This window comes from Ambystoma mexicanum, chromosome 10, assembly GCF_040938575.1.
Source record: "Ambystoma mexicanum isolate Mex_15411 chromosome 10, UKY_AmexF1_1, whole genome shotgun sequence".
Classification (NCBI taxonomy): domain Eukaryota; kingdom Metazoa; phylum Chordata; class Amphibia; order Caudata; family Ambystomatidae; genus Ambystoma; species Ambystoma mexicanum.
In genome coordinates, this window is record NC_090932.1 from 1425061535 (window position 1) to 1425077303 (window position 15769).

Consider the following 15769-nt stretch of genomic DNA (forward strand, 5'->3'; position numbering starts at 1 on the left):
TTAATAGTCAATGTATAGGGAACTGTCTTCTTTCGAATTTGAGAGGCATATGTGTATCAGATGGAATGAGAGGTATGTGTGATATTAGACCAGTACCCACGTTCCATTGATTACACAGTCTTCTATGATGTGTCTTTGTAGACAGGTTCCTTGTTCCATTGCAGAGTCCCTGTCATGCCATAAGATTGCACAGTAGCATAATTTCAGCACCTACCTTCAGTTTTACCTATTAAGGAGGCATTCATCCTACAGTGTTTCGCTCCTTAGAGACTGCAATGTTGAGCCAGAAACTAACTGTTCATTGTCAATGGAAACACCGTACTCTGTGTGAAGGGAAGTAGAACTGGGGGTAGAAAGAAGTAACTTAAAATTGTTCTTCATGTTTGTGATAGTGGAAGGTGAAGGTGACCGTGTAGAACCGTGCTCGTTCTGTATGTTAGCTGTTGAAGTGGAAGGGCACACAGAGGTGCACTTTTCCATTTGGACAGCACAGGGCAACCTAACACTGATAAATTGCATCAGCTGAACACAGAAACATACCTAAACGTTATATATATATATATATATATATATACACATATATATATATATATATATATATATATATATATATATATGTATATAGCTATTTATAAACAAACGTAGCAGAATTCATATTGCAGAACAAGCAAAGAGTATGAGCAACACTTGCACTTGCTTTGTCCGAAATACTTAAAGTTCATTAATTTACTTAGGAAAACAGCTGAGACCAAATGTCAATATGTAATCTCACTTCAAACCAAATAATACATCTCTATATATTCTCTTTGCATATGTGGGTAGCAATGTTCTTAAGCAAGTGCTTTAGAATTGTTCAGGCTGTTCGCTCGAAAGAACAACAGTTTGTGGTACCAAGCACACCATCACTAAAAATATCACACTCTTAATAGTATCAATGATGGCTTCTGCAACTACATAATGAGTGCTATAAAAAAGATGGCCGTAGACTTAAGATTTGTTTTACTTCATCTCATATAGATAAAACGTATGCTTCGAATTGACTTTGTAGTCTCCCCGTGGATTCATGTCATTCAAAGTGCCAATGTGCCATGGGAAGTGGACATTGTTTGAACTGGTTTTCTACTGAACTTTCTTAATTTTTGGTCATCAGATTTGGCTGAATACTGTTATACACTAGAATCAGTTTGGCTGACAAAAATGTTTAAAAAAGCCGAAAGCCCATTTTCTGCACATTCGGCACAGTAAAAAAGGTCGGACCCCGAAATGCAGAACATGGCTAATGGGGTTGCTTGGGAGTCCCCCACTTCCCTAGTTTGGTTTTATGGGCATAAGGGTTTGGGGGGTGTTCCCCACTTACATTAAATACAAAGCGGGGGGAAAAATCACAAAAAAAGCAGTGGAGATTCTCAAAAACCGAACAAGTCAGCTTCACACGTTTGAGATTAGTGCTTTTGCGATGCAGTTATTTCACGCTGATCCCACTAGAATTACTTTACATTCCTCTAATGCAAACACTGCTATGCACAGATAATGTTTTATTCGAAGGTTTGCTGGAAAATGGCAAACATGTTATTTGCTGCTAGCTATCAAGCAATTGGCCTGTATTATGTCAGATTGGTTTGTGAACAAGTGTGTTGTGGCAGCCAATAAGAAGAAATGTATTCCACAAACACCTATACCTTGCATACATTGCTGATGTAAGTGTCTGTCTCATTTGTATATTTGCTCTTGCACCATCCATCTGTAAATAGGTACCATTTGTATTTACCTTATGTAACTAATACCTGTATGTAAATGTTTACTTTGTTGTTGTAACTAAGCTTTGCATATACATGCAATTGCTGTGCCCTGTTACCTTAGGGTATGCTGCACATTATAAATAATGAAACAAACAATGTAGTAACCTACTGCTGTATTTAAAGGATGCAAATTAATTTATAACTCTGATAGTGTTCGATACATTTGTCCTAGTGCTTGGACTAGATGTTACATTTGGAGTAGGTTTAACTGGTTCAAACTATGGACGTTCAGATGGATGGAAACAGCACTAATAATATCGAACATGGGTTTGATCACAGTGCACAGTTTAAGTTTTGTTTGTGACCTGTCTATTCTGTCAAAATAAACCTAAATAATAGTAAAGTGTCCTTCGCCAGACTTTTGAAGCTCCTGTGTCATGGCAAATCAATTCAACAATGTGCATACAATAGCACTGGCTTTCCTCTGTCAATTGAAAGTGCAGGTTGACAACATATATGCCCTTAAAGCTTTAAACTGTGTTTAAGCAAACTTTAGTTTAATTTTGATGTCCATATGGGTAGTAGAAGACTCCTGAGCACTTTCAAAATCATGAATATAAACAACTTTCAGGATTGTGTAAAACAATTAATTGTGAATGTTTGCTTCATTTTAGATTCCAAGTGTACAATTTTACTGTTGTTTTGACTGTAGAAGGTGTAAGATGAATACCTTTCATCAATAACGGTTACACTACAATTAAACGTTAAGCGGTTGAGGTTTCATTCGTGGTCAGAGACTTGCAGAAATTCAACAAACCTCCAAATGCTACTGTCCTAACCAGTGTGTGTGATTTGCCTTTAATTTGAGCTGCCTCTGTCTTTATCTTTCTTCTATTAATCTTGTTTCTAAAATCCTTTTTTTATCATTTTTCAGTTACTCCCTGGGAACTCAAACGTCTCTCTGTAAATGCCATCCAGGTGGGTATGCAGATCCTGATCCTTTTCAATCTAATTAATAGCATGCTTGTATTTAAGTTATAGCTGAAAGTACTGAAATAGTGAAATCAACTATAACCAATAGTCAAGGGTCCTTAGAACGGTTGAGAAATGAAATACAACAAACATGTGATATTTATGTACGAACGACTAGATGTTTCCGGAAGAAGGTCTGGCAAGGAAACCGGCAAACTGTGCAAGGATGAAATGTATGTGAGTCAAGACAGAGTCCATGGTTTCTTCTGACTGTTCTCTGCTGAGAACGCCTACTACAGGGATGTATTTGATTATTCTTTTAAGATTACATTTGTCAGAGATTGATACATAGAACACGTTGCTATGCATCAACTACATGCATGTAACAGCAAGGGCTGGATGTAATCCATGACTGTGGTGTGCAGCCTGAAGCAGTATTGGCATGGCAACTTAATGTAATCAACATGTCTAAATATGTTCAGATCCAGTGCACCTACCTTGTTTTGACTTGCTTAATAGAGTAGGGGGCATAAGGGTATTATTTTGGGTATGCTCAGACAAGCGCAAAGTGTGCCAGAAGCCAGCACTGTATTGTGATCAAGAATATTGAGGGACAGTTTCAAAGAAAATATTGCTATTTCAACATAGTGTAACTTGTTTTTTTTTCTCTACTGCAACCATTTGTGCTTCTTGAACTTAATGTTCTCAGCGGATTCATTTGTATCCACTCTTGATGTCAAAGGTGACACATGGAGTAGGATTTATTTTTCCGCATGGGAGGCTTAAATCCAAGGATGGAACTCATTGTAACAATACATAAATATGAAATGATTTTACTGTTGGCCTTCAAGTTAGAAAATAAATCACAAAAAGAACAAATAAATACTCATCAAAATGACATTAAAGCTAATCATCAAGTGCCTTTTCAAGGCTCTGAACAATTTAAAACTGAACTTGGAGAAAGCAAATGTGTTAGCGTCATTCCACAATTTCTAAATACTTTTTGTGTTGCTGTAGGTTAACAGGATGGAGAAAAGCAGTATATCACCAGGATTATTATATGGGAAACAGAAAAGATGAAGGTGCACGTGTTCATAATGCAAACACCAGTTGCAATTAACTTCCCCCAACATGAGTTCAACTGTGCACTGTATGTGTTTGTCAAAACATTGTCTCAGCAATGACTGGTGACCGTAACTCCATGCATGTAGTTCATTAACAGCTAGCAGCAGCAGCAGACGAGTCATCAAAAAACCACCCACTGGGTGGAAGTAGTTATTGGCTGGGAAATCCTAGCCTAGGAGCCATTGTCTATCCCTGCACATATCATCATCTTGGATAATAATCTTCTGGGACGCCGGAAAGGTTTCTGACTTTCAGAGCTGAGTCGACTGTCTTTATAAGATTGTTAATCATTGTTCTCATTTCCGGAGTGTAAGGGTCATACTCCAGCTTTCTCAGTCCAGAGCGCTTGAAATTTCCATCCTTTTGACCTTCAACACAGAGAAGTCTGTCTTGTACAATAGGGATGCCTAGTAGACTGACCATCCTCTTCAGATGAACGAAAAGGTCCTGTTTCAGTTCTTCAAAATGGACCACCAGCACCTGTTTACCATATTTTAACCAGTCAATGGTGTGAGTTGCCCACCATGGTGCATAGTTGTTGACGAATTCCGGCCATTCTGAATAAAAAAAATTAAAAAAGCATATGTCAATACACGAAATGGAGATATATTTCAAACACATGAGAACTTTCAAAAACTTAAATCTAGCACAGTGTCCATTATATCACAAATGCAATCTCTCTCCATTTATGATTTGCGTGTCAATGGTTAGATTTTATGCAGGGATCCAATAAACGTGTGGGTCTATGACAACGTGTTTACACACATGAATACATATCACCATAAAAACAAAGGTGCTGACACTCCCCTGGATACTCTCTATGATAAAAGCAACATTTATTTGAAAAATATAAATTCATGTTTTCTCTCCACATTCTAAATCAGTCTGTAATCTGTGATCTACATTTGGGATCACACAATGCCTTTCTAAGGACCACCATATTCAAAATCACATTCCCCCAGTGCTCAATTTCACACAACTCAATAGACATCAACATGTTTGCATTAATGCGAGAAAGTCAGCGTATAAGTGAATAAAGAATTTAATTCAGTACAGGTGTCTACATAATAATGCACACAATGAACAATCCCTATGTTTCAAATATACAATAAAACAAAGACATCCTTGTGTACTGGCGCGTTATAAATGACATATAATATCATATCAGCGCTTAATTAATGTATATGTTGTGGCAATGGCTTATGTCATCTTTTTAAAAGATACGAGAGATAGAAACATTAGAGAGGGGGTATCCCCATGTTGTGATTTCAATAGCTAGATAAGCTATCCCCTTTTCAGACTGTTAAACATGATGTGCCTGATTTACGAACGCGTTTTTCAATGGGAAAGCCCAATTGAAAAAACATGTTGTAAATAATGCCCGATACAGTCAGACATCTGTTTCATCATGGTCACCATACACAGTGCCAAGGCTCACCTGCATTCTTCCAATCACGTGCTTCTGTGCTACAATATTTGAGCTGTTTTAAAAATGGAAAATAGACTCCACACGCACAGAAATACATTGCTACTATCTCTGAATATATTTCAATCAAAATCCCCCAAATCCTATTTAAAGTTAAATCTGAAAATCAGTCCCCCCAAGGTGTGACTGTTCACAATGTCAGTATCTATAATATTTATTTTCCAGATTATAATCATCTAAACAACTGCATCCAAACTACAAGTTGCAAGTACCTTGGGAAGTGTTGGCACTGGGGTAAAGGGCAGTGAACGTGACAATGTATTTAGACTCTACAAGTCTTAACGGCCTCTCTGTCCCCGCCCCCCCAGGTTATTGCTGTAATGTGAGACATTTTAATAAAAAACATCACCACCAGGTGTCTATTTGGAGTATAGTGTCATTGGAGGATAATTTACATCTGCGATTTTGAAGGGAGTACATTGTATTGCCTTCCCTATTATACTCCCAATACAGTGTCTGTTACATAAAGCATATCAATACACATTACTATTACAATTCAAAAGCTGCCAATTTCTACTTTGAAATTCATGTGAAATCCACAGTACTGAGGATTGAGTCATACCATTTTGCATATAAAATAAGAATAAAGTACACAACATTACTCCAACACGCAATTATTACATCCATTGCTAATACATACGAGTAGAACAAACACAAGAAGGGACTCCATGACCTGAACAGCATTAGAAATATATGTAGGATGGAGGAAGAGGCATCCCTTCACTACATCCACAGATATGAAGGGGGGTTTCCCTGCCTCTTTTCTAGCAACCACTCCCTCCCCAAATATCCAGTTCTGTTACATAACACCAGCTTTTAAGGTCTACACATTGGCTCAGTTGAGGCCAGTTTGCCTATGTACTCTGTCCATTCCTCAGTTTTCAAATTCATCATAGATTTCCAGTGTCTAAGGCTAATAGTCGTCTAACACTAAATGCACCTTTTGTATACAGCTTTGGCATGTGAACGCTTTCTTTGATATCTCTTATCTTGGTAGAACCTAGAGCACGTAGAGCAGTATTGTTGCACAACTCCTTCAGCCCAGAATTGTGTTACCTTAAGACAATTATATGATCTGGCACAGTAGGCACCTCTGAATCTACTAAATGTGTTTGTTCAAAGCCAGACAATTCAAATGATTACTCTGACCATACTTTATGTCATAGTAGCTTGACCCCAGAGTATCCATCCCTTAACGGGTGGTGCTAGTCTGTAATTAATCTTGGAAGAATATACTATTATTTCTGTAATATACATTCTGAAAACAACAATCTGCTAATTATGTTGCTTAGTTCTGTGGAATGATGCATCGAGTATGACTACTGGTGTATCAATGTCATCTTGCATTTCCTTTGCTTCATCTAATGCCCAACTAGGACAATCATAACTTTTGTACACATGTTTTCCACTTTTCAGTTGAAATCTGAATCCAAACTTTGTTCTTTCAGCCTAAAGCATTTATTCAAAAGGAATATTTCAACAAGGGGGATGACGCAAACGCAAGGAATGTATAGCAGAATTGTGTCACATGGTTGTACTGTGCTAACTAATTAGACATTAATGATTTTAATAAGAATACTCATGTATGTTCCATTTTTGATAATGCATATATTTGAACTTCAGATATACTCTGTTAGTGTTCAAATAGTCCACACATTCATCACAATTTGTTCATCTCCATCCTAAATTATTAGGTGTTACATTGGTGTAGCTTAACAAAAGAAGTGCCTGAATATATTTGAAATCCCATGTCTGCCCCATCATCCTAGAGAAAGGTTTGCATAGTGGGAGGAAATTACACACCCATGGTCTTCTCCTGAAGCTGTTTAACATGAGTGACATTAGAATTACGTTTTTTGTATTCAAATAGTCCATATAATCCTTCGACACTGGTTCATCTTCATTTCAAATATTTTAGTGCATGCTTGATGTATCTTACCGATAAGAGCACATCATATAAAAAGAAACTGATAGCTTATTTGAAAGCCCATGTCTGCACCCACCCTACACCAAGGTCAGCATAGGTCAGCGAAACATGGTGCTACGCTCATCCCCTGAAGCTGTTATAGTATAGGCGTGTGGTAGTTTTAACTGTACATGAGGAAAAGTACCACTTAGGCATCAGACGTTCAAAGAGGAAACATGTGGGTAGATAGCAATGTGCTCCTATATGAATCATAGACAATCTGAAAACCAATCTGACTGCTGCAGCTCTCATAAATAGGAATCGTGATAAATAGTGGAGTAAATGAAGTTAAACCCAAAACATCAACACTACCATGATTAGGCAATGCTGTTTCTGACCACAGAAGAAACAGACCTCCAAGCAAATATGATCTCTGCACTGACATATCTGTTTGTAAGTGTAGGATCGGCTCTGCAAGACTAACCTCGGGACTAGACACTGTGCTCGAAAAAACATGACACTACCATGCATTCATGAGAAAAAAAGGTCTGCACTGACATAATTTGCGTGGGTGTGACACATTGTAGTGGGGACAATGTCCTTGATAACAAAACAGATACTTACAATTATCGGAAAACACAGCATTTTGCATCCAAACAGGTTTTAGTAAATGCCTCAAATTATGTATATTTCTTTATGTTTTATTGCTTGTGTTTTCTGAAATCTTACAACAGAATCGTACATAATTAGGAAATCTCTGCATGGACGTTTGCTTGTGGGACATTGTCTGTTCTCGAATCAACCAACTATTTTGAGGATCACGTTCCGTTTGACTAAACGTAGTTGCCTTGTAGACGTGCAGAAGAGCAAAACATATTAGATGGTGAACAATTGTGGCCAGAAGCTGTTTCCAGGTGCCAAACAATGGTAGTTCAACAAACATTTGTAATTGTCTGGTTATTGCAATAGAAATGCCCTATTGTAAATGATTGTACTGACAAAGGCACTTAATGCGGACCTGGCCAATATTTGCTTGTTTCTGCTTTCAAGTGCGCATTCCAGAATGAAAATGAGCATACAAGATAGTGTCTGGTCAATCAGGTGTGCAGGAACGTGGGCGGAATCCACAATTAACTGCCAACGTTCTATCACCCACTTGTCACTCCCCCCAAAGTTCCACTCACCACACGCATTGTTGTCCCGAATCCCACAAACTGCCTACCCCTCAATATCCTGGCAGTACATTCCCCGTTTGTCGACCTGCTTCCCATCGGCATCAGCGACAAGGCCGCCATGGAAAACATTAATGGGACATGCTCTGTTTACTATCTTCCATGGTATCCGCCTTGTTTTGCAGTTTTTTTGAGGGAAATTGGACATGCACAATAAACGGAGCACATTCCCTTAAAAAAAGCATATGCTTAGCACCTGGGAGGGAGTCCTGCGGGGCTAATAGTGTTAACCGCTGCATTTGGTGGCTAAGAAGAGAGCTAACATCCCACAGCTCTTACCAAGGACCCGGGCTGTTACTGCTCTGTCAGCCCCACACACGTGTGAGATATTACTGTGACATGAGTTTCCACCTGTCAGACACAGACTGTGCTACCAAAAAGGCGATGCAACTCTTGCTTGGTTTTGTTTCACCTGCAGCTCTTACGAAGTAGGAGTATGCTTCTTATCCAAATTAAAAGCACACATTTTAATTGTGAAATATGCTTTTTCATGTCTGGTAAAGCAAAAGGAGTTGCATTTAGCTCTCTGAGATGATGTATGCACTTTATTGAAAATATTCCTTTTGTACAGTTGAGTGATCTTAGCCTGAATGAACACAGCCACAGCAGCTGAAGAGTAAGATACAAATTAAATTAAAAATGCTCCTCTGGTGAGAAAGGGAAATGGAGTAAGAAGACTGCCTTCATTTTATTCAGTTACTCATGCACAACTCATGAAAATTGGGAGCGGAATGGTGGTGTTTACGACTGATACACCTTCTATGATTTCCATTTATTTGTCATCTTTAATTCAGCATATATCAAAGAGATTGCATCCAAGTTGTTTTCATTACTTCCATTGGGAACGAACCTTCTCAGAATTGTACAATCTGGATATAAGGTAAAATATTGGATACTGCTCTTCCTGGCCAAAAGTAACTTCCTCAAATATTCTTCTTAGACATATACATATACCACACCATAAAGTCATCAGTACTAGTCACCGGGTGCATTTGCCTGCTTAAAACCAACACCAGTTAGTTCATGCCCATCCCCATTTTGATGCCTATCCTAAAGTCGAAGTACGTCACTGCCCCGCGGGCGATCCCCACTGCCAGGGTCTCCATTCCAGAAGCAAAGGTTATGGCTTGTTCATGTGGCATTCCTGGCGTTGGGGGAGGCAGTGGCCTGGTGGAGGTGGGGCAGCATGCAGTGTCGTGGCAGCTGCAGAATGTGCTCAGAAGATGGGCTGAGCAAGGGCAGAGACACTAAGAGCAGAAGGGACGTCACCATCTAGTTGTAGTCTAGGCGACATGTCAGGCATTCTGCACTTAGGGACATGGTCCAAGGAGGCCAGCACATGCTGCGTTAATTACCATTTCAGTATTCAGCCCTGCACAACATCACCCTTGTGCTGCCTTTTTCCTCAATACATTGGGCCTCATTACGAGGTGGGCGGAATGGGTTTAACGACGCCGGTAATGGTGCGGGTGGCGGTAAAGCCATTCCGCCCTATTACGAGGTTCCCTTGCGGGACCCGCTCGGAACGTCTGGTCAGACCAGACGTCCTTTGCGGGTTCCGCAAGGGGACCAGGGAGCTAATAATGGGCCTGTTATTAACGGGCCCGTTGTTAGCTCCCTCCCCATTCCCATTGAGCCCATTGGGGGCTCAAATGGGAATGGGGATGGGTATTTTGAATGAGGAATTACCGGTCCTCCAAGGTTGGAATGACTCGGTAATTCCTCATTCAAGGAACCTGGACCCGAGTTTGGAGGCAGCCATGCCCTTTGTAAGGGCATGGCTGCCTCAAAACTCATAATGAGGCCCATTGCCTTTATTTTTGCAGGTTCGATCCACTTTGATGGGTCTCAGGTCCTTTTCTTCTTGTACAATATTGCCCAAATGTTGCCCAGTGCCAACCATGTTAACTCGTCTCCAGGGCTGTTATTGTTCATTGTGTGCAATCCTTTTTCTTGCTCGCTTGTTTTTTTTCTAGCTGCTAGAGTTCCGGTTGTTTTAAATTTCGTTGCAGTCCTGCACTGGTATGACAATCCACAGGCTTTCCTGGTTGGTGTTGGGCAGCTCCGTAATGGACTGCATGGTTCAATGATGTTGAGGACTATGTACTGGTACAATACATAAGGAGTGGAAAACTGCTCTGATCCCCATCCCTGTTCTGTGACGCATCACTATGCTTCACTAGGTCCAGAACCTGAAAATTATGTAACGTGCTTCATCATCTCAAACTTTCCATTGCAATATATTTACATTGTTATTTTTAGACTCGTCTTTGTTTGGCTACTTTAAAGAATAACTTATTGACCATTGCGCGGTCTCTCAATGCAAACTTACCTCCCATCCTCATCTTATTGGAGCGCTGCGCTGCTGTCAATCATATCACGCTCTTCAGTCACCTCCCAACCTCTTTCGTTCTCAACATATGATATGTGTATGCTCCTACGCATACCAGTTAACTGGTCAGGATTATATGTATGTGCTCACTGTCTGCTCTTGTTATTTGTTTTTTTGTTCTTTTAATAAAATGTATTTTTAAAAAGAGGAACTCCTCCTAACCTTTCGACTTTGGCTTAATACCTTGGTTCATTTTCAATCATCTTCTTACTTTTATTCCACACATTCAATACATGTATAAGAAGGCATATTTCCGGCATTATGCCTTCAGGTACATCCTCTACCTCCTCCATATGACCCAGAAGCTGCAAATAACCTGTGCAATACTCTTTGCATTCAAAGCAAGGCTGCTAAACTGGAGTTTTGACCGTACCCAATGATCATAGTATTGCAGACAACCTTTTGTTTGCAGTGGCTTCTGGTTAGGGCATGTTTCTGTTTGACAGTTCTGTTCCTAATTGTCAGGGGCTACTAGAATCAAGGCCCAGCTTATCCCATAAACAAGGTCTTGAGATACTGGGCAACCAGACCTCCGAGTTCTATAGTCTCCATGCTGACCGACACTGCCTATTAAAAAAAAGGAAACTGCGGTGCTGAACCTTAGACACCAAAGGCACTTTTGGAACCATTTTCCTGTCACCATCAAATCTGTGGAGTATCAGCCTCATATATGGAACAAACTCAAAATTTATTTTTTGGTAAGTTGTTGGACGTTTGACTTCTACATTGTCTTGGACTCTTGTTTCTTTTTTCCAGTGGTTATATTTGGTTTTATATTTGTTCAGCTGGAATTCGGTGTGAACAGTCAACGTGAAACCATGTTTCCATAGAAACAAAAGGCTTTAGCACCGTGAACCTTTGGCCGTTTTGCTTGGAAAAGACCTAATCGCTCCTGAAACAGGCATGCGGGACGATACCAACAGTGTTAGCCAAACCCCCTCAACATCAATGAATGATATATCACCCGATAATATATTATAATTTCAATATCATACAGAGCAACATATACCACATGAAGTACATTCCAGGGGTAGCATACGTCACTGAGGAGTTCTTCACCAGAAAAAGGACTCAGCAGTTGTCCTCATGCTGATGGATGCACCGAATTCAACAGTGACTTATAATTGCTTTAAAATGTGCAGTCATTATTCTGTATGTAATCAGTACTTTGTTGAACATGAATATCCACTGACCTTACACCATATGCTTAATACCATTTGGCAAAGGCATATCAATAACATACTTGCATCTGAGCAAAACATTACATTGTAAATGACACACAAAAATGTATAGCACTAAATAATTGGCCCTGGCATCCCCAATACATTTTTTTAATTGTTCTTTAAAAAAATATAATAAATACAGTTTTGCTGCATATTTTATAGACTATAATGCAATGTAAATTGCGAATTATATAGCGTGATTTATCCAAGTCACACTAAAATAAATCTTATTGCAGGCTTTGAACTAGTGTGATATCAGCAGTTCCAATGTGAAATGTGTAGGATTTAGGTGGAAGTCAGTGAGGGCAGAGAAGGAGAGGGAGAGGGAGAGGGAGAGGGAGAGGGAGAGGGAGAGGGAGAGGGAGAGAGAGAGAGAGAAAGAGAGAGAGAGAGAGAGAGAGAGAGAGAGAGAGAGAGAGAGAGAGAGAGAGAGATGGATGTTGGATGCTGCACTAATAAAGAAACCTTGACCTTCAATCATTGCCTTTTCATAGTACTTCAATTTGGTGATGTAATCTCAAGTTTCCAGACCTGCAGAACTCCTGATGCCACCCAGCACGAACGCAAAGGCACGACAAGGTGTGGAAGAAACCAAGACGCCTGAAGTCTGCACCATGGACCTACAGACCACTTGGATTGGCCAGAAGGCACAGTGCGCCTTAGAAAAGATATGTTTCGGTTTGCGGACAGGGACGTCATTTGGGGGACACCAGAGGTCACACTTGCGACCCCTGAGGGCTCCCTTGTTACCCCTGTGGTCTCCCTGTCTACTCCTAAAAATCATTTAAAACATATTTTATTTTTTAGTTTTTATTGAAGCTCCTGGGCTGTGGCCCGCACCATGTGGCTCTTTGCTTCTGGAGTTGCTGGTGTTGTATATCACAAGTGTAAATGGTGTTGATGAATTGTATTTCACAAGTGTAAATAGTGTTAATGAGTTCTGGTAAGTTTGAGCTTGGGATTGCCCATGAGGGGCATCTTGGTGTGTATAAGATGAAACACCTTATTCATCAGTATTTTTGGAGGCCTGGGTTAGACGTGGATGTAGAGAACTTTTTAAAGAATGTGAGGGTTGTAAGAATAGCGATCAAGTTCTGGTTCCCAGGGCACCGCCCATGACAGTACTTGAACCGGCAACTTCAGTTGGGATGTGGTTGCGGTGAACATATTGGGACCAATATCGGCAAGAGGACACCAAAGTGCTTATGCAATTGTGGTTGTTGACTTGTTGTCCAAGTGGCCTGAGGTATGTGTACTAAAGGACATAAGTGTGCACAGAGTTGTGAATCTTTTGGAGGCAGTATTTCGGAGGGAAGGGTTTCCTAGATAACTTGTGTTGGACAATGGACAATGGTCTGCAATTCGGGTGTAGAGAAATGGACGAATTCTTGAAGGAGACTGGGGTGGAGCATACAACTGCTTTGTACAACCTGAGAGGTAATGCAACCGTGCAAAGTTTCAATAGGACATGGACGGAGGTTATATGCATTGCAATAGCAACGGGTGGGATCTGGTCACAGGCTGTGATGGAACGGGTGATGAAATACAGGATTGCACGACATCAGGTTACAGGTGTCTCATGGTTTGAGGCATTAGAAAGGAGATTGCCAAATTCCAGGTTGAGACCAGGTTGGATGGGTAAGTGTGGTGGTGTCCAAGGTGTGGTGTCGCAGGAAGTTGTACAGGAAAGGATCATGTGTAAGCCTATTGCTTAATTAAGTAGACATAAGTGATTATTCACATACATATTTATACTTTCTAGACCTCCACAAAAAGAAGTTCCCAAAAATGTGATTAATCTAATTTTGAACTGTTGAATCAAGGAAGTGTGGTTTGAGAGAACTATTGCTTCCAAACAGTCTTTGCTGAAACCAACTTTTTCCAGGTCAAAAAAGGATGATACTGACAGGCATGCACTGCAGACAACTGGGTAAAGAGAACACCACAATAGAACGCTTCCATTTCCTGTGTTTCTGCCATGACTGTCCTCAAAATGATGTTTGCCTAGATCCTTGTGACTGGAGGAACCTGGATTCATCATTTGGTGTGTTGTGTCGTCATTGCAGTTTGTTCTAAAATGCAGGTTATTACAAATTACATTTTTTCAGAACGAATGTGTTTATTTGTGAAATGAACTTCAGCCAATGATGTGGTTTTACACGTTTTGTTTCTTCCACTAAGTGTAAAATGTACTTTAGCTAGAAATATAGTAATGAACACATGATTTTTTGTGAACTTCATATAAATATACGTTGCAATCAAAACAAACCAAATAAAGCCACATCTTGGATGGAAAGCAAACAGGAAACATTGCAACTTTGTATAGTTGCAAAGTCAGGACATTTCACTATTACGCTGATGGAAATACTACTTGGCACAGCACTGTGATTAGTACAAGGGCAAACATTGACCTGGTACAAAAACCCATTCAAAGAGTATATTCTTTCGACAGTGTCATTGTCACACTGGTGCTGGGGCAATGCTTAACTAATGAGGCCCACAAGGGTTTCCATCTTGAGTTTCTTAGAATCTTAAGTCTTGCTATTGATTGACTGTCATTTACAGTAACAGATCTGGACAGGAGTATGGAGCTCATAGCATATCCAACGGGGCAGTGCAATGAAAGCGCGCACACCACAGCAAAGAGAATGGGCTTGCTCTATTACTCTAAATAGTAATTGAACATACCTTCAATCAACAGCATTGATTGCCACCTTGAATTAATGACAGTGATTAAGTAAAATATGTCAGTAATCCACGAATAAGGTTATTGATGAAGGGACGATGCAAACATGATAAAAACCATGCTTTTTCTTGAAATGGGAAAAGATCATGAATTTGGGTCGAATATGAAATCAAACAGAGCAAGAAATTACAGTTGTCTGTATTAGGTTAAACTCTTGCAGCAAAGCGGAATCCTAGACCTTGAAAAAAAGCTCTGTTTACGATTCAGATTTTTTCTGATATTGTTTGTGCATTGTGCAAATGCTTCCATTTCCTGTTCATCCCAGGAATTCATGGAGTGCAAACTAGGGAAACAGCAGCACGGTTGCTTACTTTACTCAACGTAGTGTTTTGGAAACTCTAGGCCTAACATATACATTTTAAATGTAAATTTACTGAAATGCACATTTCTATGTTTCCTTGTATTTCAGGACTCAGATATGATGGTGACACTCTAAAACACATTGGGCCTCCTTATGAGTCCGGCGGTAGCTGTGCCGGTAAAACTGGCAGGCTGCCGCCAGACTCGTGATCAATTACTGCCGCCTGACTTGCCGGAATAACTGGGGCATTAGAGCCGCAGCGGTCCGGTAAGTCAGGCTGCGGCAATTCTTACTCCCCATTCCCACTCGAGTCCCATAGGACGCAGTGGGAATGGGGAGGACGGAAGCACCAGCACTGTGTGCAACAGTGCCGGTGCTTCCATCAAAGTCTGCTGGCGGGTGCCGTTCTGCCCACCAGGCAGACCTGGCGGGTTTAACGGCACCCGCCAGCAGACTAGTAGTTTGTCTGTCCGGAAACAACATTGCTGGTAATCTTACCGGCATTGTTGTTTCAGGACCGGCAAACTTGTAATGAGGCCTATTGTCTCACTCTACTACAAGCCAGCATTGTGCAATGCACCAGTATTCATCAATGTTTCACCCTCCTTAAAACCTGGCTTAATTAGAAAACTGGTGCTAGCAAAACA

General features: G+C 40.3%; 1 protein-coding gene across 3 annotated transcripts in view; it reads right to left on the reverse strand.

Annotated features, from left to right (window-relative positions):
- Positions 1–629: 629 nt before the first annotated feature.
- The window catches only part of WSCD2 (WSC domain containing 2), a 1541956-nt gene continuing 1526816 nt past the window's right edge, over positions 630–15769 (reverse strand). For all 3 annotated transcript variants that reach the window (XM_069619485.1, XM_069619486.1, XM_069619487.1), the window contains one exon: positions 630–4393. In XM_069619485.1, the coding sequence (XP_069475586.1) occupies positions 4041–4393 (353 nt within the window). In that variant the 3' untranslated portion in view covers positions 630–4040. The remainder of the gene's footprint in view (positions 4394–15769) is intronic.